The sequence below is a fragment of the Camelus ferus genome, chromosome 29 (genome assembly GCF_009834535.1).
Source record: "Camelus ferus isolate YT-003-E chromosome 29, BCGSAC_Cfer_1.0, whole genome shotgun sequence".
Taxonomy (NCBI): domain Eukaryota; kingdom Metazoa; phylum Chordata; class Mammalia; order Artiodactyla; family Camelidae; genus Camelus; species Camelus ferus.
In genome coordinates, this window is record NC_045724.1 from 14,644,010 (window position 1) to 14,671,407 (window position 27,398).

General features: G+C 49.0%; 1 protein-coding gene and 1 long non-coding RNA gene across 3 annotated transcripts in view; one reads left to right on the forward strand and one right to left on the reverse strand.

Annotated features, from left to right (window-relative positions):
• TBATA (thymus, brain and testes associated) overlaps positions 1 to 17,615 on the forward strand; it is a 55,496-nt gene extending 37,881 nt beyond the window's left edge. For both annotated transcript variants that reach the window (XM_032470109.1, XM_032470108.1), the window contains 9 exons: positions 5,776 to 5,929; positions 7,237 to 7,472; positions 9,400 to 9,555; positions 10,426 to 10,505; positions 11,656 to 11,829; positions 13,770 to 13,851; positions 14,648 to 14,792; positions 16,318 to 16,370; positions 17,381 to 17,615. In XM_032470109.1, coding sequence (XP_032326000.1) covers positions 5,883 to 5,929; positions 7,237 to 7,472; positions 9,400 to 9,555; positions 10,426 to 10,505; positions 11,656 to 11,829; positions 13,770 to 13,851; positions 14,648 to 14,792; positions 16,318 to 16,370; positions 17,381 to 17,463 — 1,056 coding nt within the window. In that variant the 5' untranslated portion in view covers positions 5,776 to 5,882 and the 3' untranslated portion in view covers positions 17,464 to 17,615. The remainder of the gene's footprint in view (positions 1 to 5,775; positions 5,930 to 7,236; positions 7,473 to 9,399; positions 9,556 to 10,425; positions 10,506 to 11,655; positions 11,830 to 13,769; positions 13,852 to 14,647; positions 14,793 to 16,317; positions 16,371 to 17,380) is intronic.
• On the reverse strand, positions 993 to 27,274 carry LOC116660502. The gene is made up of 4 exons (XR_004316057.1): positions 27,053 to 27,274; positions 3,251 to 4,318; positions 2,435 to 2,581; positions 993 to 1,210 (listed from the first exon to the last, which is right to left on the reverse strand). It is a non-coding gene; the product is annotated as an uncharacterized LOC116660502 (long non-coding RNA).
• Positions 27,275 to 27,398: the final 124 nt, after the last annotated feature.

The following is a 27,398-nucleotide window of genomic DNA, read 5'->3' on the forward strand; positions in this document are numbered from 1 at the left end:
CGTTAAGAGAGTAAATCCTAACAGTTCTCATCACAAGGAAAACATTTTTTTCTATTTCTTTAAGTTTGTTATCTGTATGAGATGATGGATGTTACTGTGATAATCATTTCACGATGTAAGTCAAATCATAATGCTGTACACCTTAAACTTACACAGTGCTATACCTCAACAAAACTGGAAGGAAAAAAATCAGTTAAAAATAATAAAATCCCAACAAAAAAATTGTAGATATAGATAATTCTAAAATTTATATGGAAAGGCAAAGGAACTAGAAGAAAATCTTAAAAGACAAAGCTGTAAATCCGCGATATTGTGATTTAGAATAAGGAATACACATCTATTTAGTCTTCACCCCCAATCTGAGCCCCTAAAATCCCTGGAATTGCCTAAGTGACAAGAGAGATGAAAGTGTCTTTTGTTATTCATAACTAGCCCTTTCAATCACACCTGAGTTTAGGTTAACGCGGCAACCTTTGGTTGCCAGGGGAACCTTTCAGCCCTACCCCTGACCTAGGGAGTAGGGAGGAGAGAGGGGCTAGCCTTTGAATCAGTCTCCAAAGGCCAAAGATTTAATCAGCCATTCCTACCTAATGAAGCCTCCATAAAAACCTAAAAAGATGGGGTTTGGAGAGCGTCCAGGTTGGTGAGCACAACCACGTGTTGGGAGTGGCACACTGCAGTTCCACGGGGACAGACGCTCCTGCACCAGCGACGTTGCCCTATGTACCTCTTCATCTGGCTGTTCATCTGTATCCTTTATAATACCCTTCACACTAAAGTAGTAAACACAGGTAAATATTTACCTGAGCTTTGTGAGCCATTCTAGCAAACTTTCAAACCCGAGGAGGGGATGGTGAGAACCTCAATTTAATGCTGGTCAGTCAGAAGTACAGGTGACAACTAGAACCTGAGGCTGCTGTTGTTACCAAGCAGGGGCTCGTGTGCCCCTGGCGCAGAAAGCCAAATTCTGACAGCGGGTATTTGCATCAAAATGAGGGTTTATTGTAGTGCGATCGGCAAGGGAGTAAAAGACAATCCTCAGACCCACTCCATTTGGTCTTTGAGTTAGAGATGATTGAAAAGGGAAGAACAAGAGGCTGGGATTAATTATCATGTGACATTTCTGTAACTGCAGTTTCGGGAGTCAAGAGGTTTCTGGTTTATGATTCTCTTGGCCAAGTGGTCCACAGCTCGAGGGCCCATTCTTGTCCTGGGGAAACAGCCCAAGTTTGTAGTTAAGGGTATCTACGATAGCAGTTTTAGTACATCAGTGATATTATCGACCACAGCAATCTCAGGCATCTGACTCTGGCTGATTAGTGTTCAGTTAGCACAGGACTGAGGTCAGAAGGGACAAGAAAGAGCATAAAGTTTTGGATAGAGGAATTAATCATAAACTCGGTAAGGGAACTCAGTTTTAGGGGGACTCGGTTTCAGTCTCCCTAAAGTGGGGGCATTCTTGTGGGACTGGGCCCTTAACCTGTGGGGTCTGATGCTGTCTCTGGGTAGCTAGTGTCAGAATTAAGTTAAACTTGTAGGACACCCAGTTGGTGTCTGCTGAAGTGGAGAAATGCTTGGTATGGGAAAAACTCCCATACAGCTGGTGTCAGAAGTCTCAAGAGTGGAAGAGGAAAAAAAAAGAGTTTTCCCTGATGAAGTTTTCTACCACTAGGCACCAAGATGTATTTGAAACTGGCAGAATGGTAGACCAATAGAGCACTGGAAAAGAACAGAGTCCACAGACAAACCCACACACATTTGGACACTTGAATTTTGATAAAGATGACACTGCAGAGAAGCAGGACAAGGACAGGTTTTAAATAATAGTGCTGGTCAAATTGGTATTTATATGGGAAAAGACATGGCTCTTGGCCCTAACTTACACCATACCCAAAAACCAATTCCAGATTGATCATAGATCTAAATGCAAAAGGCAAAATAGAAAACCTTCTAGAAAAGAATGAGAAACTATCTTCATAACCTTAGGTAGGCAAAGATCTCTAATAAGACACAAACACCATTCATTACTAAGGACAAAATGAATCAATTATACTAAGTTAAAATTAGAAATTTCTCTCCATCAAAAGACTGCATTTGGGGACAGAAGAGCAAGCCACAGAGGGGAGAATGTATTTTTTTAATACATATAAGAATTTCTCTGATCATCAACTACCTCATCTATACGGTTAAATGAGACAATATATTTTAAAAAGTTAGCACAGTGCCTGGCATGTACGAAGTATTCCATAAAATTCAATACTGCGTCCCTTATAACTCAGGCATCCCGGCAGGAGGACTGTACTTCAAATCACTTCCAGGCAGACAGAATCTCTCCTGTTTCTGATGCCCCATAAAAGAGCTGTCAGAGGGTTTCCTCTCAATTCTCTCATAAACCTTACAAACCAATGTTGAAGGCGTTCTCTAAAGTACCCACTTCAATCCCAAAGCTGCAATCTGCACGTAGAGCGGATGATCAGTTCTAAACAGTACAGTGGAAGGGCTGGGAGGCGCAGCGGGAGGGTGAGAGTGGGTTTGACTCTCGGCTGTGTCAGGTCACATTGTGGGAAATCTTCCAAGTGAGCTGAAAGCAGCAAGCGGGGAGGGGCTGGTCAGGAGGGAAGAAAGCCCTCTCTTCTTTCAAACATAGTATTGTTTGTCACAGTAGCCACCAAGATTCCCAGAAGCACGCAAGTGGGGGCTTTCAAATGGTTTCAGAGGGGTCACCTCATTCCTGCAGAGACAAGCCCAGAGCTTAAAGGGGGAACATGCTGACCTGTGTGAATGGAGAAGCCCTGTGGGCAAGGACAGTGGCTTGAGGCCCCACCCCTCAGCGGGGATGGGCAGAACTTTTGAAGGACTTGGGTTTGCCTCTAGCTAGCCTCCTTCCTGTTCTTCCTCCCTAGCGGAGGACAGGAGTCTAGAAGCCTCGGCCACTGACAGGAAGCCAGGGGGGCTGAGAAGGAAGACCCTCGAACAGGCCCACCCCCATCAGTTTTGAGTGCCAGCAGCCTCATTCCTAGGACAGCATCAAGCACCACCTGCAAACCCTTCCGTTATTTACAGAGTCTGTCTACACCCTCAGCAGCCCTGCGGTCAGTCGAAGGATTATCCTGACCCCTTTGTACAGCTGTCCAAGTTGAGCCTTGGAGAAACAGTGAATTACCTAAGGCGGTTCTCAGGCTGAGGACTCATCCCATCCCCCTCCATCCTCCCTTCATCAAGACACCGAGAAAGTGATTATTCTGATTACCATTTTCGAGCATCTTGTGCGCCAGGCATATGACTAGGTGCTTCACTTCCATTAGCTCGTTCGTCCTTCAGAACAACCCCAGAAGTAGGTGACGGTAGCCTATTTTACAGGCTCAGAGAAGGTAATAACATAAGAGATCATACTTGGTGCCAGGCACTATTCTAAACACTTTCAAGTGCATTAAGTCACTTATTCTCAAAAATCCTGTGAAAGTAACTGCAAGTATCATCTCCATTCCAGAGACATGGGAACTGAGGCTCAGAGACATCATGCAAGTGGTCTGAGGCTGCACCGGTAGGAAGGAGAGCTGATCTGAACCAAGCATTCTTACCACTGTTCCATGTCTCTGGCAGTACAGGCAACTTACCCAAGGGACGCACGTAGGGAGTGTCAGAATCCCGCTGAAATCATGGCCCAACTGAAAGCCTAGGGGCCTCCCATCCAACTATCCTGCAGAGCAGGGCTGCAGGGATGCTTTGGATCATGTAGGCGGCCTCCTCCTCTCCATCTATGAGACAGTCCCTGCCAAGCAACCCCTAGAAATAGGATGCACGGAGGCAGACCGCTCCATGGTGGCAGACAGCCCGATTTGGCTGAAAGAGCTGGGGCCCATCCAACCGAACTTCTTGGCCAGTTTTTCTCCCTCCGCCTGCTGCTCGCTGGCTGAAACCAGCCCCTGATTCTCATTCTATCCCCTGGTCCCCATTGGAAGCACTGAATGGGCGGCAGAGAGGGGGCTGGGAGAGTGAGCGATTCCTCAGTGAGCCCTGCCTGCCCCTTCTGGGAGGGTAAGAGGAGCTGGGTGGGGGTGAGGAGATGGGTGCTGGGGAGTGGTTCTGGAGTTGTGGGACAGGTAACCTAGCAACCACTGGCTGATGCAGTCACAAAGCGACAGGCTTACCCACAGAACTGACGAGGCTTCCTGTTGACATGTCCACTTGCTCCTTCCTGCTCAGGCAGCAAGGGCTACTCACCCACACCCTATAGCAGCCACTTTCTTCAGTGAGTCCAGGGATCTCCACAGGGGAGGAAACGGATACTTGAGTCAGACCAGGGCCTAGGGAGGGCCTAGAGGGGCCAAGATGGGGAAAGGACAGTTGTCTCTCTGAATTGGTATGAGCCCTCAGGCCCCTTGTGCCTGGCCAGCTTGGGGCCCAGAGGGAGAGGGAAGGGAGGACGGGGCCGACTCAGAGCAGCCCGGCCTGGCCTGCTAGAGTCCCTCCTGCTCTCTTTACAACAGCTGTAGGGTATGACCCATTAGTGGCTTATAAAATCAATTTAACGGGCCACATCTAACATTGACAAAATGAAAACAAAAAGTAGGATGAAAATATCAGTAGGCATCATATATAACAAGGGTAAGATTGTTTCTGTTCCATATATACACACAAGCGTGTGCACACGCGTGCGTGAATTGGGTTATGATGTAAAAATGAGTTTCTTACTGTGGTCATAGTCAAAAGTATTTGAAAGTCTCTATTCTAATGAGTCGTATAGGCCAGTCCTATAGGCCAGTGGCCTTGGGACTTCCAAATGCCCTGTCCTCAGCCCTGCAGCATTTAAGTGCCCTAGAGCCTAGCCCCCATCGTCAAGGACGTCCAAAGTTTCCTTCCAAGGATGCCCTGCCAACTGACTTTCTCTTTAGAAAAAAGATCAGGAAACTGAGTCAGGATGCCTGGTTCCTTGATGTGTGCTCTCAAAGTCTCTCCCCTTCTCTGATCTCAGGCAGTGCTGCCCACTCCCCTCCACCCTAAACTGATGGAAGGCTGGCCCGGGGGGAATCTCTGGGGTCCCTTGCAGATTCTAGGACTCAGAGGGTTAATTCTCAGAAGGCACTGATTTCCTGTCTCAACCCCAGCATTATATGTACACACAGATCGATAGATTTGAATTAATCACATTTTTTGGCTTTAATACCTGTTATCTTTCATCCATGTCATTTCATTAGTTTATTGAGTAATATAATGAACACCAGTAAATGTCCCTCCCAAACCAAGAACTAGAATACCACCAGCCACACATCACATGGGCTCCTCTCCCCTCTCCTCTCCCCATCTGCCCTCAGAAATAGCCACTATTTGAATTTCGTGTTTAGCATTTCCTTGCTTTTTTTTCCCTTGCTTTATCACATGTTTATGATCACTTTGCCTGCTTTTGAACTTTATTTTTAAAAAGGATCTCAGGCTATGTGGTCTTCTGCAACTTGCTTTCCTTGACTTAGCATTACATTTATAAGATTGATCTATGTTGTTGCATGTAGCTGTGGTTCATTCATTTTTGTTGCAATATAATGTCCAGTTGTCTGAATGGACCACAGCATATTTATCCATTCTTCTGCCATTGGATATTTGGATTGTCACCAGATTTTTGCTAATTTGAACATTGGTTTGAATATTCTTACACATACCCCCGTTGCACATCTGCAAGAGTGTCTCTTGGGTATATATCTGGGAGAGGAACTGCTGGGTGATACAGCATGCAAATGTTCAATTTTATAAGATACTGCCAATTTTCTCCCCCTAAAGTGTCTATTCCAGTTTATGCTCCCACCACCAGTCTATGAGAGTTCCTGTTACCCATCCTCAACACTAGTATCAAGTGCACTGGTCATTACTCTGTTAGAGACCCTACAATGGCTACGGAAGTGACGACCCAACTGGGGGAACATCCACTGATGAGGTAAGGTCCCAAATGCCATCCCTACTGACCAAGGAGGTAGACGGAGCAGGGTGGAAGACAAAGGAACTCAACAGACTGAGGGTCCAAGAGAGGCAGTATTTCTTTATCTTCCACTGCCATCAGCCAGGCCCCCAGTGGGTTCTCAGGCCTGAGTTAGCACAGGTCACAGGCTGGTCCCTTCCTTGGTGGGGGGAGGGGTGGTGGCAGAGGGGCAGAAACACAGAAATTCCAGGGGATTTCAGGGGATGACTTCCTCTTTCAGTTGTGGGTAGGGGAGGCCAGGAAACAGCAACTTTCAGAGAAGGTTTGCCTTATTTCTTTAAGTCCCAGATCCCTTATGGACAGATCAAGGACGGAACAGGAAACTCAGGGGCCTGATCAGCTAAATCCTCAGAGGGCCCTGGGGCAAAATGCCTTGCTTAGCAAATCCAGAGTCCATCTATACTCCTCCAGAGGGACTCCCTTCAGCCAGGGCCACCGGAACGGGAAGCAGACAGCGAGCAGGCAGGTGGTCCCACCAGGCCCCTGGCAGAGAGCAGCCCACTTTTGGATCCTTGCTGGACTGACTCCACCCTTTCCTCCCAGGGCAGAGGTGCAATGTCCTCAGGAGAGGGAAAGGGTGCGGGTGGAGGACAGAGGACCTGAGATGGCTTGTCTCCAGTGAAGTGAAGCGAAGCGAAGCAAAAGCTTGAAGCTTCCCTACAGCGACGCAACCCTGTTAGTCCCCCCATCAGCCGTCAGCTCTGCATCTCCAGAGAGGGGCCCCCACAGGGAAAGGGCCTACTGGCCTAGTCTGGCCTTGGCACCAGCTTTGGCCCTTGGATGCTGAATCTGGGCCAAAACTGCCCCTGAGGGCATTGGGGGAGGGTGACAGCCTATAGCTGGCTTCCCCTGGGCCGCCAACAGTTTGGCTTGGGGAGAGGCCCGTGCTGGGGTGTATATAATATGCCTTTGCTCTAACTGAGGTATTTGGACAAGTAGGTGGGTCTGTGGCTTCTCTTTCTGGCTTTAGAAATGGTTTCTGGGAGAAAACTCAGGTGCTAGGGGATTCTACCTGAATTCTCTCAGATGGATCCTAGCTCCATGCTAAGGCATCTTCAGAAGACAGAAGGCTCCCTGAAGCTGGACTGCACCAGCTGGGAAAGGACCCTGGGGGAGGCCCAGCTTTGGGTGCCATGGGGCTGGGGGTAGTGGTAAAATCCTGGAAATCAGATTTCAGAGTATCTCAGGAATGGACTCTGGAATAAGCTGGGGTGGGCACCGCTGCCAGGGGGCTCCATTAGCTTCTCCTTGACCCTCTCCTTCAGTCCAAGGCCTGAGCTGAAACCTGAGAAGAAGTCAGGACACGGGCCAAGAAGCCACAGGGACGGCGGGCCACAGAGACAACTGATGATCCCAGGGATCGTGGATCTTGAGCTGATCCGAGAGGCACTGAGGACCCCCAAGCCCCAAACCCCAGGTGCCTACCGCTTCGGCCGTCTCAGCCACCATTCCTTCTTCTCCCGGCACCATCCGCACCCCCAGCACGTGACCCACATCCAAGGTATGGCTGGGGTAGGCTGGGGCCGGGCAGGTGGGGGTGGGAAGTGGTCTGGAAAACTGGAAAGGGAGAAACCAGCTCATTTCCAGGTTGAGGCCCAGAGAGGATGGGGACTTGGTCAGGGCCACAGGGCTGCTTGGCCACTTGCAAGCACTTGGCCAAGCCAAGACTCAACCTGGGGCTGGGGGCAGGTTGGGGGGTTCCAAGGGCAGACAGCATGGCCCTACAGGATTTACATCATTGCCAATTCTCCCATTTTACAAATCAGAAAAAGAGGTGAATGTTCTGCTCCAGAGCTGCACTTCCTTCTCTAACTCAGGCCATTTCATCCACTCAGCCATTCACCCGTCAAATATCTACTGAATGTGAGTTTGGGTCATACACTTTTTTAGGCCCTGGGGATGTGATAGTAAACAAGACAGTCCCTGATTCTCCAGTGGGAAAGGACAGGAAATGGATAAAGTGTGTCAGAATGTGCTAAGTGCCAAGGCTGTAGGGGGAGAGCTGACCAGTAGCATGACATCTGAGCAAAGAATAAAGGAAGAGGGCACAAACCACGTACATGTCAGAGGGAAGAGTGTCCCAGGCAGAGGGAACAGCAAGTACAAAGGCCCTGAGGCAAGAGCATCCTGGCTCCATTGGAGGAACAGCAAGGAAGTCAGTGAGGCTGGAGCAGAGTAAGGAGGAGGAGGGAGAGGCATCAGAGAGGCAGCGCGAGCCCCGATCATGTGGATCTTGGAGCTCACCATTAAGCCATCTCAGTGAGTCAGGTGGGAGCCATTGGAAGGTTGAGAGCAAAGAAGAGACAGAAGTGATCTATCAGCCTCTGAATGGATGGTGGCTTGGGCCAGGGAGGTAGCAGTGGAAGAGTTAGTGGCCCTGCTCTCCTTTAAGGCCAACAGGATTTGCCGACTGATTAAAAATGGAGTGTGAGAGGGAGAAAGGAGCCAGGCTGACTTCCAGGTGTTTGGCCTGAGTAACTGGAAAATCAGAGTTGCAGAAGAGCCAACAGAAGGTGCCAGTGGATGGTGAGGAGGAGTTAGGGGTTTGGTCTGAGACTGGAAGATGGGACACATGAAATGCCCCTCAGACATCCAGGAGGAGGTGCCGAGCAGGCAGCCAGGTCCTAAGTTCAGGTCAGAGCTGCAGATGTGAGAACCACTCGAGTCAGGGGGTGTCTGAGGCACCTGGGTGGGATCGTCAGGAGACCGTGCAGATGCAGGGGAGGAGAACCTGGGATGAACCCAGGGACCCTAAGGCTAAGGGGTTGAGGAGATGAAGAGGAAGCAGCAGAGGAGCGGCCGGTGAGCTAGGAGCGAGGGGTCCTGGCCCCAAAGGAGAGTATTTCGGGAAGGAGAGAGCGAGCAAGCACGCTAAGTCCTAACCAAGCTGATCCTCCAAGCTTGGCTATCTAACGATGATATCCTATCACCTTAGCAGGAGGGGCCTCACGTGTAACTGTCTCTTACCACCTCCAGGCTGCCATGCACTCAGCCCTGTACAGGCTGACAGATGGCACAAAGTTTTATCCAGAGGGCCTGGCTCCCTGGGATTTGAGCCCAGGCCCCTGCGGTCACAGACTGTGGCTGAATGCCCCTGCCCCCATGCCTCCTTCTTTAAGCTGCCTGCCTCTGTGTACTCACACCTGCAGTTCATTGCTGTCATAGAAAATAGGAAGGATCCCCTGACTAGGGTCCCAGGAGGCCCGGGTTCTGGTCTCAGCTCTGCCTGACTCTCCATGTGACCCTAAGCCATTCTAAGTGTCCCCAGGGGTAAAGTCTCAGTGATTGCAGAGGCCCTATCAGCTCCAGCCACCTATGGGCTTGTGGTTACTGGAAGAAGCGGGGCCAGCGCTCCCCCTGCCTCCCAGCCTCCCAGAGTTCTTGGGATCCACTCAGGCCCCCTTCCCACAGCCTCGAACCCTTCACAGATCTCACTGGGAAGCCTGTGTGTGTCGTCAGGGACGGATTCTCTCTGGCTGCCTCTCCTCAAGCCACACTCTTATCTCGCTATCTGATCAGGATGCCCACCATCTCTGTCCCCATTGGAGACCCACAGTCCAATCGAGACCCTCGGCTTCCTTCTGGTGGGTACCTGGGTCACAGCCCCTCTCCCTGGGGGTTATACCTGTCCCCACGGGCTGCCTGGCTGGGTGCATGCCTGGGAAGGACCGCTGCTCCTAGGTTGGGGGGTCCAGGAGGGTACCCTACTATTTTCCTTATTTTCTCGAGCAGCTGCATTTCCATTATTCCCCATTATCCCACCCCAGTCCTCAGAAATGTGCCCCTGCTTGGATATGAAGTGTCTGAAGAGTAATAACAAGCCAAGGACAAGCAGATTTGGGCCTCTAGACAGAAGCGATATTGGAAACACTGTATTTAGTAACTTGTATGCTCAGGCACCAGCCAGTCAGAACAATCAGGCATAGACAGTGCTGGGGGCAGCACTTCAGAAGCCTCTACTCTGCCAAGCAGTACCCCTTCCCTTAAGGGCTGGGGAAGGGGTCCTGGGGAAGGGGCAGACGGGATCCAAAGGCTTGCTGCAGGGCTGTTTAACAACCTTGCCAGGAGTCACTTAATACTTTAGTAACTGGGATAGCACATGGACTGAATCTCAGTCCTGGCTTCAGTTTCCTAAAGAGGCAAAGCTAGATTGAATCACAAATATCTTGGCACCTGTAGCCAAAAGTTCTTCAGCTTTTCCCACAGGCTAGAGCAATCAACAATAGCCCCCTCTAGTATCCACCCACCCACGCACCGATGGTGTGACTCCTACTCCCTCCCTCAAGGGCACCACCTCCCCTATGAAACCACCCTTGCCTTTAAGATGCACAGCAGGAAGGCCAGGAGGACAGGAGGCTCTTCCACCTACAGCCCTCCCAACACCCAGGGCCACAGGGAGGGCAGGGAGAATGGCCCCAGATACCAGTCAGCCAGCTCTTGTCCCCTCCTCTCAGAGGCCTGGAGGAAGGAGTTGAAAGACCTGGCTTCCCGGGTGGCCATCTTCACCAAGGAGAATGAGCTGAAGAACAAGAAGGTGGGTGCAGAACAAAGGAGCTGTCTGCAAAGAGATGAAATGGATCTGTGCCTTTGTAACTAAACCCATTCCACATGGATTCAACCTGACTGGAAGCAGAGCCAGGCTTCTGTGAGGCGCTGCTGTTGGCACGGGGAGGGGCCAATGAATATAACCGGGTGCAACTCAGGGAGAGGGTCATAGTAAGGGCTCAGAGGACAGAACATACGTCAAAGGAGAAATCCAAGGAGGCTCATAGCATGAATGCTCAGAAGCTGGAAGATGGCAGGACATCTTTAGAGAGCAGAGGGCTGAAGTATGGGTGTAAGCGGGCAGCAGTGAGGGAGAAGGTGGGCAGGGGGCCAACTATGGATGATGTGGGCCAGAGTGCTAGTTTAGTGTCTAATCTGATAAGGGGTAGAGATCACTGAAGGTTTTCAAACAGGATGAGGGTGGCCTCCTGGGTGTTATTTGCTGATAAACCAGTAAAGACAAGTGGGAGGCAGCTTGAAGGTAGTCGGAATTGGTCCTAGAACAGGCCCGGCCCTTTGTGGCTGAGTCCAGTCTTGCCCTTGTCTGGGGCAGCAGAGGTCTCATCCCTGCTCTGCAGCTAACTTGCTGTGACACCCAGGGCAACTCAGCTAAGCTGGCTAGGTCTCAGTTTTCTTATCTCTAAAATGGGGAGAAGGATACTTCCAGTCTTAACTGGAGTTGCAATGGCAGGAGGTCCCAGGCCCTGTGCCCACAGGTCTGGCTCAGGCATGGGTTTCCCAGGGCAAAGGATGCCAAGCTGTGTGGGACAGACCTGGGGGCAGCTGAGCTAAGAATTAAGGTAGGTAGTGAGGGGCTTGGTGCATGAGACTGTTTTCAAATCTCTGATGGGCTGGGGGGAGGGGCAGCAGGGAGGGACTGCCCAGGAGGAAGTACAAGGACCACCTGAGGACCACAGCGGGCAGCCAGCAGCCAAGAGTCAAAGAAGTTCCAGCAGGAAGAGCAATGACTATAATGGAAGGGCCCCCTGCTGGCCAGAGGGGTCTAGGACAGAGTGGGGCTGGCCTGGTTGACATCCTAGGTCCCTGGCCTCCCCTTCCTCTTTTTCCCTCTGCTTTCTCCTCATTCTGTCTCTCTCTGTCTTGCTGCCTGGAGTCTCTGGTTGCTTTTCTCCCAGCAGAAGGAGGAGCCTCAGCGGGAGCAGGGAGCAAAGTACTCAGCAGAGACTGGTAGGCTCATCCCTGCTTCCACCCAGGCGATGGCCCGCCGCCATTCCTGCCAGGGCCTACGAAACCACCCTTCGAGCAGAGATGGAGGAGTCCAGACCTTCATCCTGCAGGATCAGGAGTTGCTGGTGAGGTCCTGGGAAGGTTGAGGGCTGCGGACCCTACAGAAGCCCTAGTCTGAAGGCAGAACACATGGTGGTCCCTGCTCCCCGGCTCCCAGCAATCTACCTAGGACACTTACAAACTGCTTTCAAGCATGGTTTCTTCCACGGAGCCTTGCATCTGACACTGTAAGACTTGAAAACCCCAGACTTGGAGTCAGGAGCTTGGATTCCAATCCCCAGCTGCCTCTGGGTTTCTGTGTGAGCCTTTTCTTTTCTAAGCCCTGTCCCCTCTCGGAACCTGAGTTCCATGATTTAGCCAAACTGGGAGCATGGGGAGATTATCACAAGGTCTGGTCCAGCTGAGGCACTTCATGAGTTAAGGAAGGGAGCTACACGGGTGGAATCAGATGCACAGAGATGAAGGTCCTGCGTGGTGCATCCTCATGCCCTGCATGATGCACCTGAAGCCTGTAAGGCTGGTACCTCCCCACACTCTGGAGGGGTCTGGTCTGTGTTGTGGCAAAGCATAGAGCCCCCTCCTCCGTGCTCGAGTTTCCCATGGAGGCCGGAGAGGCGTGCAGGACTCATGCAGGTGGGCGAGGGCAGTGAGAGTCCCTGTTAAAAGGAACATGTGTTCTCTAGGAGAGGCCAGACAGTGACAGCATCTTAACACCTTCCTTGCAACCAGCGCTTTAAAAGCACGCAGTCCCCTTGGAGCCTTAATGACAGTTCATGAAATGGATAGAGCAGACAGGGCCAGGATCCCCATTCCACAGATGGGGTGGCTGAGGCCCTGCCAGGTAACATCCTGTGGCCCAGGTTCCCAGAGAGGGAGCAGCCTAACAGGGACTAGAACACAGTACTTTCTCCACCATAGGGCGGCCTCACCTTGCCCGGAAGTAGGTTCTCGGGCCCTGTGGGGAGGGGGCACAGGGCAGGTAAGTTGGATATGGAGAAGAGCCCCGGGCAGATGGGGGCTGAGGTCAGCTCAGTGGGGGGGTACCTGCGGGTGAGGGTGGGCAGCCTAGCAGGCATAGGCCTGGGGAAAGGCCTGGCCCAGTTCCCCCTCTGCCAGGGATAAGGCAGACCTGCTGGGCACTGACAGGCGCCTTTGGTTCCTGAGGAGACTGAATGCTGATTGCTGAAAGGACCCCGCTTTCCTAGGACTCCAGGGGCCCCAGGTCCCACCAAGGGCCCCAGCCCCACTTAGCCACAGCCACCGTCAGCAGCCCGGCCTAGGGAGACTCCAGAGGCCTTCCAAGACAGAGCTGGATCTCTTGCCAATGATCCTTCACTGGAGGACACAGGTGGGAAAGGGCCTTGAAGCTGCAAAGATGCCAAAGGAGGCCAAGGAGGCATCTGGGAACGAAGAGCACGTGGCACTGGGCGGGAAGGAGGCTCCGGCTGAGCCACACGCAGAACCAGCCGGCCCCAACCCTCAGACTGCCCACGGGGATCACCCCACCTCTTTGATAACATCTCCAGACTCTGAAGTTGGGAACTTCAGGGAGGGGAGGCCCATGGGGTCCGTGAAATCCCCACATCAAGGACCCGGGCGTTCGGGACTCGGTGCGTCTCTGAGGAGCTGAAGGGCCAACTCTGACCTTGCCTTCCCACTGTGGGACTCTAGGGTACCACTAGCCCAAGTAGGGATGAGGGGTCCAAGTGTTTGATTCTGAGGCTTAGTTCTGCCACAGCATCCCTGCGAGGTACCCTCCTCTCCTGAGGCCTCAGATTTCTCATCTGTCCAGTGACGAGGTTAAGAATCTTCCTTCAGGGCTGTGGGGAGAGAAAGCTTTCTACGAAGTGTGAAGTCCCACGCAGAGGGGAGGCAGGGACCACCGTGGGGACCAGTCTAGCCAAGCATGTGGCGCTGGGAGGCCACTTCGGTGGGGAGGGCCTGTGTTGCCGGGTGGAACAGGCCATCCAGCCACACTGACCCAGGCCTGTCCTCCTGCCCACAGATCCTAGAGCTCCTTTCTCAAATCCTGCAAACAGACTCCTTGAATGCTATCCAGTTCTGGCTACTCTACGCTCCCCCCAAGGGTGAGGACACAGTCTGGGGCCAAGAACCTGATCTGAGTGGTGGCTGCTGAGGGCTGTGTCCTCTGGTTCTGCAGGACTCAGATGTCACTCGGCTCCCACCCCAGGGCCTTACATCAAGCCCCTCCTCCTTTTTAGAGCCCCAAACTAACCTTTTCCAACTAGACAACATCACTGCTCCCTCCCCATTCCTCAGCAGGATTCTACCACACCACTCCTTGGAGGGGACCCCTCCTCCACGCTGACCACAGACCTCAGCGGGAGAGAGACATTCAAAGACCATACTTAGCAGACACAGCCCCTAACCTACCACTATAGGAAACACATGCACAGAGATGCAAATACATGCACATAAGAACATACATACATCTGCACACGAACACATGAAACACACACACACACACACACACACGATGGGACAGTGAGTGGAGGGTGTATCTAAGTGGGAGGGTGAGGAGTGATGAGAGCTGGAGAGCTGACTGGGAAGGCTCCCTGGACTGGACAGTGGAGGGAGAGGAAGGAGGGCGGGTGCCCAGCAGGCTTCCCAGAGGGCCTGAGGGTCTTGTGGCAGGTGGACCAAGACCAAGGTACACAGGAGAAAGGTGTGGAAAGCCAAGCCACCCTGCACACAGAGGGGCCAGAGAGACGTGCGGACCTCCCGTGGGCTGAATGTGAGATGGCTAGAGATCTGCCATTGGGCAGAAGAACTGGAGGCCCTGCCTCTGGCCCATCCCCTCTAGGAGCAGGATGGGGGCTAGAGTCTTGGCCCTGAGGATTTCCCCCCCGGCTTTGCTTACAGAGAAAGACATGGCACTAGGGCTCCTGCAGACAGCAGTGGCACAGCTCCTTCCCCAGCCCCTACTCTCCATCTCAGCAGAAAAACTCCTGAACCAGCTCCAGGGAGTTCAAGAACTATCGCAAGAGAGGCAACAGCTACCCTACAGGTGGGCTTTTTTGCACACTTCGCCTGCCCCTCTGTTCCCAGAACTGCTCCCTCGTATTCAGCCACTTGTCCTCCCAGGTGAGGCCAGTGGAGACCAGAGGGGGCCTGGTGATTAAACAATCACCTGTCCTGGAGGAAGAGACCCAGGCCCTCTCCCAGGACCCCCCGGTTCTACCCATGCAGCTTGAAGGCTCACTCTGCCAAGCCAGCCTCTGGGGGCCAGCTGTGGGGGGTGCCAAGGGGGCGACTTGTTTCAGCCGCAAACATCTAGCCCTCCATACACAGTCTTTGGGAAGACACAAGTAGGTAAGGAGCGGTAACACAAAGCAGGCAGGAGCATCTTTTTGCCAGTATTAAGTCCTCTAGCAGGCTGGAGAGAAGGATTAATCACGAACTGGGGAAAGAGCAGAAGAGGGAAGGCCGCACCCAGCAGGTGAGTGGGGCTTGAATGTCAGCTGTGAGCCCAGCGGTCCTGAGGGCCACAGTGTCTGCCTGACACCGCTGGGTGTTTGATTCTTTTCTGGTCCATACAGCCACCCACGGAGGCAGAAGAGAAAACTGTTTTACAGAAGAGAAAACTGAGGCTCAAGAACAGTTGAATGACAGCCCAGAGGCACCCACCTGGGCAGCAGAACACTCAGACTCAGGCTTACCTACCATCCAAGCCCAGCAGTGCTCAGATTCAGCGAGGAGCTTGTTGAAAATTCGGATACCTAGAGAGTGTCAACCAGTAGCGGGGTGAATACAGAAGATATGTATCTTTAACAATCACCCGAGTGTTTCTGATAGTGCCTGTGGGACGCTGCTGGGACAGATAGGACCTGAACAAGCAAAGGAGAGCGTAGGGAAAGTCAGGAGAGGAAGTCAGGAGCGGGCGGCATGGGGGGAATGTCAAGTGTGGGCACCGTGGCTGGAGCGTGGGCGGGTTGGTGAGAGGGGCGGGTGCTGTGCTGGCTTGGGTATACTGAAAGTGTGGGTGCTGGACCTAGCCCTGGACCTGGTTTTCTTTTCCACTCTGAGACCAGGGAAGGCACAGTAAGAAGGCAGCTTCACTGTGACTTTGAGCAAGCCACCTCCCATCTGTGAGCCTGTTTCACCTTTTCAAAACACCCTCTCTTGGAGTCATAGGGAGGAATAATTATTATGGGGTGCATAAAAAAGGCTTGCTGAAGAGCAAAGCCCACACCAGATGTGAGCATTACTCATGCTCATCAGTAATCCATTAGGGAAGCAGGAAGGAGTCCTGTCTGCAGCGCCAAGGGAGGGCCAGTGCAGTGGCCTCCCTTACAGCTCTCTTACAGAAGGGCCTTGGTTCCCTGTGGCCACAGCAGGCGACAGAGTCGCAGTTGTTGGGGTCCTGCTCGGGGTGGGGCCATCCCGGGACAGATGCTGCTGGTGGGCTCTCCGGGAGGGGTGGCTCTTGCCTCTCCCTGGGGCACCCTCCTCACCTCCTCGCCCGCCCTGCCACTCTGCTGGCTGCGTGGCTCCAGTCTGACCTTCCCAGCCTCTCCTTGTGTTGGTTTTAGCCAATCCCCGAAGAAGACGAAGACACCACCTCTATCAAACAGCGAAAAACCAGGTAAGAGTCCCAGCAGCAGGTCACTCTGTGGGGGTCACTGAAGCCCACCATGGCTGGATTCCTCGAGGAATTCTAGGACCCCCTGGAGATGGGTCCCTGCCCCAAGAAGCTGCTCATTCATTCATTCACTCATTCACTCAACAGATCCTTAATTAGTACCTAGGTGAGGGAGATCACTGGGGAAATATTTGGATAAGTTCCTGCTGCGTGAAGCTTATATCCTAGGGAGAGGCATGCAGACCACAAAGACAGCTGAAGTGGGTGGGTGCCATGAGGAAAATAGCAGGGTGATGTGAGTCAGGAGGACTGGCGGGGTGGGGAGAGGGCCCCTTGAGCCAAAAGACAGGAGGGGTCCAGCCCTCTGTGGAGCAGTGCTTCCACCTGCCAGGTGTATTGGTGAAGGAGCAGGCAGGCCAGGGTGGCCGGGGCCTTGTGGGTTGGGGACAGCGGTGAGAAATGAGGTGGGACAGGTGGGTGGGGCCAGCTTGTGGTCTCATGCAAAGGGTGTGGGGGTGCACTGGAGGGTTATAAACGGGGTGTGGTGGGACCCCTCTGGCTGCCGCATGGAGAATGGACTGTGGGGATCCAGAGGGGATGAGGGAGACCAGAGAGGAGGGAATGCCTTAGACCAGGGCAGAGGGAGGGGAAGGAAGGTTGGAGGGGAGAGAATGAGGACCGATATCCTCGATGTGCACTGTTCTCTCCCACTAGACTGTAGAGGGTCCCGCGTCCGGGGAGTGTCTGACATGGAGCAGGTACTGCATAGATGTTTGTTACCTGGATGTAGAAGAGGGTGGTGGTGAGGCTCAGGGGAGTCAGCACCTCCCAGGGGCTGACAGTTCTGCTCTCTTATCAGCAGGAGAGCCCAGAGCAGAACCTGGCTTGACCCTGGTACTCACACATCTGCCAGGGCCTCGCGGGGAGAAGGGGTCTCCCCAGATCTCCTGGGCAGCTCCCAGGTAGTGGCCTGGCCCCTCATGCTCTCCTGCCTACTGTCTCCCCTCTCCCAGAGAACATCGGGAAAGTACAAGTTCTCCGCATGCACTCAAGCCAGAACCCAGAGAAGGCATCAAAGCCAAAGGCAGAGGGCTAAGGAGTTCGCTTCCCTCTTCCCGTCTTGCTCAAGAGAAGCCCCTGAGTTCGAAGATTCAACCCCGACCTCCTCAACAGCAATACCTGTTTTCCTATCACATGAAGCCTATTAAAACACTGTCTTCCCCTTAAGAGGACAGTTCTGCTCTCCTATCAGAACTGGGTAGTTTGCTCCAGGAGAGGGGGTGAGCTGTACCAAATCACCCTGACTCCCTTGGAAAAGGCCCCCCACATGGGGCTTCCCAGGTTGTTAGGTTCCAAAAGGGTAGGTATAGATGGGGCTCTGCTCATCCTTGAGCCAAGACTCACAGGGCTCTGGGTAGATTAGAGCAGAGGTCAGGAACTCACAGGCCACTTTAGAAAACTACCCAATGACTGAGTTCCTACCAGGCACTGAGGCAGGACTTGGGTAATAGCCAATGATGAACATTACATGACTTGTACCTACTTTATATGTGGTACTATATTTGATGCCCTCAAAAGCAGTATGAAACAATCACTTCCATTTTATAGATGAATAAACTGAGTGAGGCTCAGAAAGGTGAATTCGCTTCATAATAAGTGAGAACCAGGATCCAAACCCAACGTCGGGTTCTAGAATCCCTGCTCTTATCAGCTGTACTCTGCTGCCGTATAAACAGCAACCCCTCACTGAAAGTTGTGGTTACATTCCTAAAAAGCATAGGGTTACCAAAATGGTGGTTGGCAAGATCAGGAAGGAAAGGGACAACATATAAATGTGACCCAGATGCAGCTGCAGTGTTTCTATCCTTGAAGATATAGGGAAGATGGCCTTGACCTTCTGGGAAGTCCAGTGTCTCCTTGAGATTTCTGCAAATCGCTGGGAGTGGGGGGCTGGCATTGAGAATTTACAATGTCATGGTCACCTGTGCTTTGAGCTTCTATCTACTTAGTTCAGTCCATGGATTGTGGTTTCATTCTATACTTAGAGCACTGCCCCGCTCACATCAATTCAGATGACCCTGTTCACACAAAACTTGTGTGCATCAGGCTACAATCAAGACTGGGGGATGGATGGGGATTTGCCGTGAATCCAGCAAACAGGTTCATGGTCAGTATTAAATCACCTTGTTTTTAAAAGTCCTTGGCCACTGGGGATGTTTCACTGGTGGCAGCACCTCCTATAACTATACCCCTTGACATCTTGCTGGGTTTCTCCTGTCCTGTCCTCAACCCTGCCACCATTTTGCCCGCACTATTTTTATTTTTTCCAGTTTTTTTCTTGTAAAATATACATAACACAAAATTAACCATTTTAATCACTTCTAATTATGGTTCAATGCCATTAAGTGCATTCACATTGTTGTGCAACTATCACCACCATCCATCTCCAGAACTCTCTTCTTCTTGCAAAACTGAAACTCAAACCCATTAATAACTCCTCACTCTCCCCTACCCCCAGTCCCTGGCAATCACCATTCTACTTTCCATCTCCATGAATCTGACTGCTCTAAATAACATCATATTAGTAGAATACAATCTTACGCATTTGTCCTTTCATGGCTAGCTTCCTTCACTTAGCATGATGTTTTCAAGGCTTATCCATGTTGCAGCATGTATCAGAATTTCCTCCCACATTTATTAATTGATGCAGCAGCTCAGGTCCTCTAGCCTCTATTCCCAAACCCTCCAGCCCCACCTTGGCCTGTCCAACCTCATCTAAGGGCTGAGCTGAACAGAACTGCTCATAGCATAGGGTCCTGGCCCCTTGACCGTTGTGCCTACAAGAGTATATCCCTCCTCCAATACAAACAATTTTTTTAAATCCACAGTGAAAAATTCTAAGTCACCTGCTTCCAAAATAAATCATACTTCTTGGCACAAAAGCCCTGAATCTTTAGGTAATCCTTCTATATCACCTTTAATTTTTCAGGAAATATTGCCATGAGATTAATATTTGCCACTGAAGATTCTCATACTTGCTTTATTCCCTAGAGTGGACCTCTCTTTTAACTTTCTAAGCCCATCCTTCAGATCTGTTTATTTTGCTTTCTCCATCTCATGTTTGCTTTTGCATCTCTTTGCAAAAATGCTTGTCACTGCCTGGCTTTTGCACCCCTTGTCACTGCATTTAAAGCCAACGTGTTCTGGGCTTGGCTTTTTACCTGTGTATTTTGAAGGCAGACTCTGAACAGATGAGATCTTTCTCAGCAGCTCTGCAATCTACTAGGAGGCAGAAAGATAAAGGGACTGAGCCAAACCATGTACACATGAAAACACTGTGGAAACAAAGATGTGATGTGCAAATGGGAAATTGCTATGTTGCAGAAACATGGTACTGAGCTCTGAACCGACCTCAGTCAATGCTCATGGCAACCTGTAAGGTCAATGTAATTATCCACAGTTTTACAGGTGGAAAATCCAAGGCTTAAAGCCAAAGTAACATCAAAATTCACACAGCCAATAAGCAGTGGATTCAAACCCAGGGCTGTGGGCTCCTCAGTCAGTGCCCTTTACTTTCTGCAGTGCTACCATCCTCCAGGCTCACCCCAAGGCCCACTCGTCTCCAGACAGAGAAATGGACCCTTCTCTTGTTTGCAGCCACTTCACCCTCTCTTCCTCCTCGTTCCTCTTCCCCCAGCTCTTGGATATGGAGCTAGACAGGGTTTGCTCTAACTCCTTAGTCCTCCTCAAAGACCCCCAACAGGTCTGCGTCCTCCCTCCACGTTTTAAGGGAGTCGCTATTAAACCTCAGGGGGATAGCCAGCTGGGGGAATTAGCAGGTGGCAGACATCTCTCAAAGTTGCCACTGGCCCTGCTGAAAATGCAAGTGGTGTTGGGCCTGCCTTCCTTGTCACCTGCCTGGGGCCATCCTGACCTTAGACCCTGTGCAGGCTGAAGCCCAGGCTGGTTACCAGGCTGTGGGTGGCCTTTAGGTCTATTTGGTTTTGTGCTCCCTGTCTGCAGCGGCTTGGCCCCCATTTGGCATCAGGGTGACTTCTTCTGGGTGTCAGGACATCATGGCCACTTCTGGGTCACTCCTAAGTTTTCCTTGGCTCCAGGCTCTGGGATTTCTCTTCTCCTTACCCTCTGCTTCACTGCCTGAAGCATGAAGATTTTCCCTCCCCTATGGCTCTAGGTCCTCCTTGGGATCCGGTCTCCTTTGTCACTATGGAAGCCACTGTTGGTGTCCCACACCCTTCTTCCAGGTGGGCCTGAAACTTAGCTCCATCCAACCAGAATGCCCCATCCCTGAGCACAATGGCGGGTTCAAGGGCTAGATAAGCATGTGACCCAAAGTGGGCCAATCACTGTCTTCCCCTGGGTTTTTTGTGGGAAAAGGAATGCTGGCTTTTGAGACAACACCATCATCGGTGATCACTGCTCCAAGGGACAAAGCCATGGATTCAGTCACACCTGATGCCCCTGATTCTCCTCCATCCTTCCCCATTATATGAGACAATAAAGTTACTTCTTAATCAAACTGTTGATTTTTATGCCCTTTTAACATAAAACTTACCATTTTAACCATTGTTAAGTATACAGCTCAGTGATATTAAATACAAGCATATCGCTGGGCTACGATTATCACCCTTTTCACCTTGCAAAACTGAAACTCTATACCCATTAAATGGTAACTCCCCATTCTCTCCACCCCTCTAGCCCCTGGCAGCCACCCTTCTACTTTCTGTCTCTATGGATCTGATTATTCTAGGGGCCTCATATAAGTGGGAACATACAATATTTGTCATTTTGTGGCTGGTTTACTTCAATTATCATAGTGTCCTCAAGAATAATCCATGTTGTAGCATGTGTCAGAATTTCCTTCCTTTTTTAGGCTGAAAAGTATTCCAGTGTATGTATATACTCCATTTTGTTTATCCATTCATCCATCGATGAACATTAGGATTGTTTCTCTTTTGGCTACTGTTATACTTCTGCTAAGAACATGAGAATACAGAAGTAGTTGATTTTTCATATCAAAAAAAAAAAATACTTAGGAATAAATCTGACCAAGGAGGTGAAAGACTTATTGTTGGGAACTAAAACATTGGTAAAGGAAATTGAAGATGATTCAAAGAAATGGAAGGCTATCCCATGTTAAAATGGCCATACCACTCAAAGTAATTTACCCAGGACATTTTTCATGGTAGAACAAATAATCCTAAAACTTATATAAAACCATAAAAAAATCCAAAATTTCCAAAGTATTCCTGAGGAAAAAGAACAAAGCTGGACTTATAACCCTTCCAGACTTCAGACAATGCTACAAAACTACAGTAATGAAAACAGTGTGGTATTGGCACAAAAGCACACATATGGATCAATGGAACAGAATAGAGAGCTCAGATATAAACCCACCCACCTACGGTCAATTAATCTTTGACAAACAAGGCAAGAATATACACAATGGAGAAAACAGTCTCTTCAGCAAGTGGTACTGGGAAAGCAGCACAGCTGCATGTAAATCAATGAAGTTAGAACACTCCCTCACACCACACACAAACTCAAAATGGCTTAAAGGCTTAAATATAAGACATGACACTATAAAACTCCTAGAAGGGAAGAGAGGTAAAACATTCTCTGACATAAATTGCAGCCATGTTTTTTTTAGGTCAGTCTCCCAAGGCAATAGACATAAACACAAAAATAAACAAATGGGACCTAATCAAACTTATAAGCTTTTATGCAACAAAGGAAACCATGAACAAAATGAAAAGACAACCTATAGACTGGGAGAAAATATCTGTAAACGATGTGACTGACAAGGGCTTAATTTTCAAAATATACAAATAGCTCCTAAACTCAATAACAAAAAAACAATGCAATCGAGAAATGGGCAGAAGACCTAAACAGGCATTTCTCCAAAGAAGACATACAGATGGCCAATAGGCACAGGAAAAAATGCTCAATATCACTAATTATCAGGGATGCAAATTAAAACTAAGATGAGGTATCACCTCACACCAGTCAGAATGGCCATCATTAAAAAGTCTACAAATAACAAAAGCTGGAGAAAGTGTTGAGGAAAGGGAACCCTTTTACACTGTTGGTGGGACTGTTATTTGGTGCATCCACTATGGAAAACAGTATGGAGGTTCCTTAAAAAACTAAAAATAGAGTTACCATATGATCCTGCAATGCCACTCCTGGACATATATCCAGAGAAAACTGAAATTCCAAAAGATAAAGGCACCCTAATGTTCACAGCAGCTCTATTTACAATAGCCAAGACATGAAAGCAACTTAAATGTCCACTGACAGATGAATGGCTAAAGAAAATGTGGTATATATGTATACAATGGAATACTGTTCAGTCATAAAAAAAAGACTGAAATAATGCCATTTGCAGCATTGTGGATGGACCTAGAGATTATCATACTAAGTGAAGTAAGTCAGACAAAGACAAATATCATGTATCACTTATAAGCAGAATCTTAAAATAATAACACAAATGAACTTATTTACAAAACAGAAACAGACTCAGACACAGAAAACAAACTTATGGTTACCAAAAGGGAAAGGGAAGGGGAGGGATAAATTAGGAGTTTGGAATTAGCAGATATGAACTACTATGTATAAAATAGAAAAACAACAAGGTCCTACTATACAGCACAGAGAACTATATTCAATATTCTATAATTCATAATGGAAAATATGAAAAAGAATGTATATATGTATAACTGAATCACTTTGCTGTACACCAGAAACTAACACAACAGTGTAAATCAACTGTACTTCAATTTTTTAAAAAGTAGTTGATTTTTATGTCACATGTGATCAAAAGGATCCTGGGTAATCCAAGGTCATATAGGTAGTAAGTAGAGGCTCCAGAATTAGAATCCACAATCCAGAGTCAGCAGACTCTGGAGTCACTTGAACCCTTCTCATGAACTGCCAGCATGAATTTGTGACAACTGTTCACCCCCTGTACTATCCCTTAATGCTTCTTTAAATTTATCTTTAAAAAATTTTTTATTTAACTAGTGTTTTCACCTAAGCAATAATATCCATGGGATCATGGTTTTAATGTGTTATTTATAAAAGTTTTTGATAAACATGAAAATAAATATAAATGTGTAAAATGATAACGTTCCTCCATGTACCCTCTGGAGTTCATCTTGTACCACCAGAGTTCACTCACCACACCTTGGGAAATGCTGACCAGGACAGATGAGAGAACCACGTTTGGTACTTTGGGCTTAAGGACATCATGGGGGTCAGCTTCTCCCTGCCCACTCTGCTGGCTCAACAATCACCCCCCTGACCCCACACCACTGAAATTGGTGAGAACAGACTGGATATCCATTTTCAGCAAAGGCAGAGGAAGGCTGGACTCACTGCTAGAGCCTTAGGATCCCACAGTTGAGATGTCCCTTAGAAGCTCTCCAGCACCCTTCCCAGCCCATGGGAAGTTCTCATTGTAGCACCCATGACATACTGTCCAATTTCAGCTTGGACAACAACAGTGACAGAAATCTCACTACATTTTCTGGCTGCTCAAACCTTAGGTCTGTAACCAGAGCCACAGAGATCAAGTCTTTCCTTCTTCCTCTGGCTGTCTAAGGTTGCCCTTGTCAGAATTCTTTTATGTCTCAAGCCATACTTCCTATCAAATATTTATACCTTTTAAAGAAAAATTTTAACTGATTGCATTAGCTAATACTTCCAGAGTATAATGTTACATAATAATGATGATAATGGGCATTTAAATATTATTTAATGGGAATGCCTTTTATTTTTCCCCATTAAGCATGAGTTGACTTTGTTTACATATCAAATATATGTAAGCTGAAATATTCACATATTCATAAAGTTAGGTCAAGAAGTATCCTTCCAAACTTACAGTTATGGTGGTGGGGAGTGGGTTGGAAGGGATAAATTGGGAGTTTGAGATTTGCAGATACACACTACTATGTATAACATACATGAACAACAAGTTTCTACTGTATTACACAGGGAACTATATTCGCTATCTTGTAGTATCTGATAATGAAAAAGACGATGAAAAAGCATATACGTATGTATATGTGAGGCTGAAATATCATGATGTACACCTGAAATTGTACAACACTGTAAACTGACTATACTTCAATTTTTTAAAAAAAGGAATAAAATAATGCCATGAGCAGCAACATGGATGGGCCAGGAGAATATCACACTAATAAGCCAGAAAGAGGAAGAAAAAGATCTATGACATCACTTACATGTGGAATCGAAAAAAGAGTACAAATAAACTTATTTACACAACAGAACCCGAAACAGACTCACAGACATAGAAAACAAATTTCTGGTTACCGGTGGGGAAAGAGGGAAGGGAGGGATAGACTGGGAGTTCTGGAATTGCAGATACTCACTAGTATATAGAACATAGAGAAATAGCGAGGTCCTACAGCATAGCACAGGGAACTATATTCAATGCCTTTTAATAGGTGTATAATTTAAGAAATGTCAATAGGAACATATATAAATATATGTATGTAAGTATGTATAAATGAATCACTATGCTGTACACCAGAAATCAACACAGCATTGTAAACTGCCTATAGTTCAATTAAAACCATAAACGAACAGCATGGTATTGGCATAAAAACAGACATATACATCAAAGGAACACAATGGCGAGCCCAGAAAGAAACCCGCACACCTGACGGTCAATTAATCTTCAACAAGCAAGGCAAGAGTGGACCACGGAGCAGAGACAGGCTCTTCAGCAAGTGCTGCTCGGGAAAGCTGGACACGCCGTATGGAAATCAATAAAGTCAGAGCACTCCCTCACACCATACTCAAGAAGAAACTCAAACTGGCTTAATGACTTAAACGTAAGACATGACGCCATTGAACTCTTGGAAGAAGACAGAGGCAAAACATTCTCGGACATCAAACCCGGCAGTGTTTCCCACTGTAGCTCAGTCTCCCAAGGCAATAGTTACCAAAGCAACAATGAACAAATGGGACCTACGCAAACTTATAAGCTTTTGCTCAGCAAAGGGAACTGTAAACACAAAGACAACCTATGGACTGGCAAAAAACACTTGCAAACGAAGCGACTGACAAGGGCTTAATTTCCAGAATATTCAAACAGTTCATACAACTCAATAACAAAAAATACACAACCCATTCAAAAAGTAGGCAGAACACCTAAAGAGACCTTTCCCCAATGAAGACATACAAATGGCCAATAGGCCCATCAAATGGTCAATATCACTCAATGGAGAAAAAATGCTTGGTGCCACTAACTGCTGGAGAAATGCAAATCAAGATGACAGCATGCTATTACCTCACACAGGTCAGAATGGCCATCAGTTAACAGTCCACAGACAATTGCTGGGGAGGGTGGACAGAAAAGGGAACCCTCCTTCACTGTTGCTGGGAATGTAGTTAGGTGCAGCCATTATGGAAAACAGTATGGACATTCCTCAAAACACTAAAAATAGACTTACCACATGATCTAGCAACCCCACTCCTGGGCATATATCCAGAGAAAACCCCCATTCAAAGATAGCAGCACTATTTACAGTAGCCAAGACATGGAAACAACCTAAATATCCATCAGATGACTGGATAAAGAAGTTGTGGTATATTTATACAGTGGAATACTATCCAGCCATAAAAAATAAAATAAAATAATGCCATTGCAGCAACATGGATGGACCTGGAAATCGTCATTCTAAGTGAAATATGCCAGAAAGGGAAAGAAAAATATCATACGATACCACGTATACGTGGAATCTAAAAAAAAAAAGACAAACTTATTTGCAAAAAAGAAACAGACTCTCAGACATAGAGAACAAACTTGTGGTTACCGGAGGGGAGAAGGGTGGGAAGGGATAAATTGGGAGTTTGCGATTTGCAGATACTAACTGATATATATAGAATAGATAAGCAACAAGTTCATGCTGTATAGCACAGGGAATTATATTCAATATCTTGTAATAACTTATGGTGAAAAATGTGAAAACGAATATATGTATGTGTATGACTGAAGCGTGCTGTACACCAGAAATTGACATAACATTGTAAACTGATAAAAATATATATACAAAAATAAATATATACAATTCTTTTTAAAAAAATCTTGTTTCACTATTTCTAGAGTCCCAGCATCAAGTACTTCTGGGATTCTGTGATTCAACAATTCTGAGATTTCATTATTCTAAGATCCTCTGGCTGTAGGAAAGGAGACCAAAGTCCCCTTTCATGCCCCTGTGAGCTACCACTTGGGCTGAAGGAAGAGGGAATGGGTTATTCCAACTTCACAGCCTCTTAGGGCTGGGACAGGTCATATAAGCATCTCATCCATGACCAGCCCTCCGAGGACCCCCCCATCCGTAGCACCCTTCCCCCTAACTAACTGAGGGAGCCCCAAAGTGGGCTTTGGTGTTTGCCTCCCAGAAGGTGTTTGGTGGGCGCTGGCAGCCCTGGAAACTCAACCATCATGGTCTTGGCACGACCTGACCCCTGATGTGCTGGCCAAGGAGGACCACACATTCACACTCTCCCTTCACTTGCCCGTGGGGGTCAGACACCTCCAGGTGGGTGCTGCCCCACCAGGGTGTCACCCAAAGGTTCCAAGCCTAGAAAAGGTTGGTGGGGGCAAGGGTTCTGAGAAGACCGTGAGGACTCACCTAGGATCTCCGTGTTTGGGTTTCCTGGATGACGGGGTCAGAGTGCAGGTGGTGGAGGGGGCTCTGTAGGCAACGAACAGACGACCTACATCATTCTCTGCTGATGGGTGGGAGAGTGGAGTTGGGGCTCAGGGCTGTGCCCTCCAGGCAACTACCAGAGCCGGCCCCGCACAGCTCCCCAGGCACCTCCAGGCAGAGCCTCCCAAAGCCCTGGCTGCAGCTGAGCAGTTCCCCCACCCCCCCCACCCCAGCCAGGCACAGAGAAGCCCCGCCTCCCGCCCTCGGTGTGTCTCTCCCGCCCCGCCCCCACCACTGCAGCCTCTTCCTCGCTCTGGGTTGAAAACCG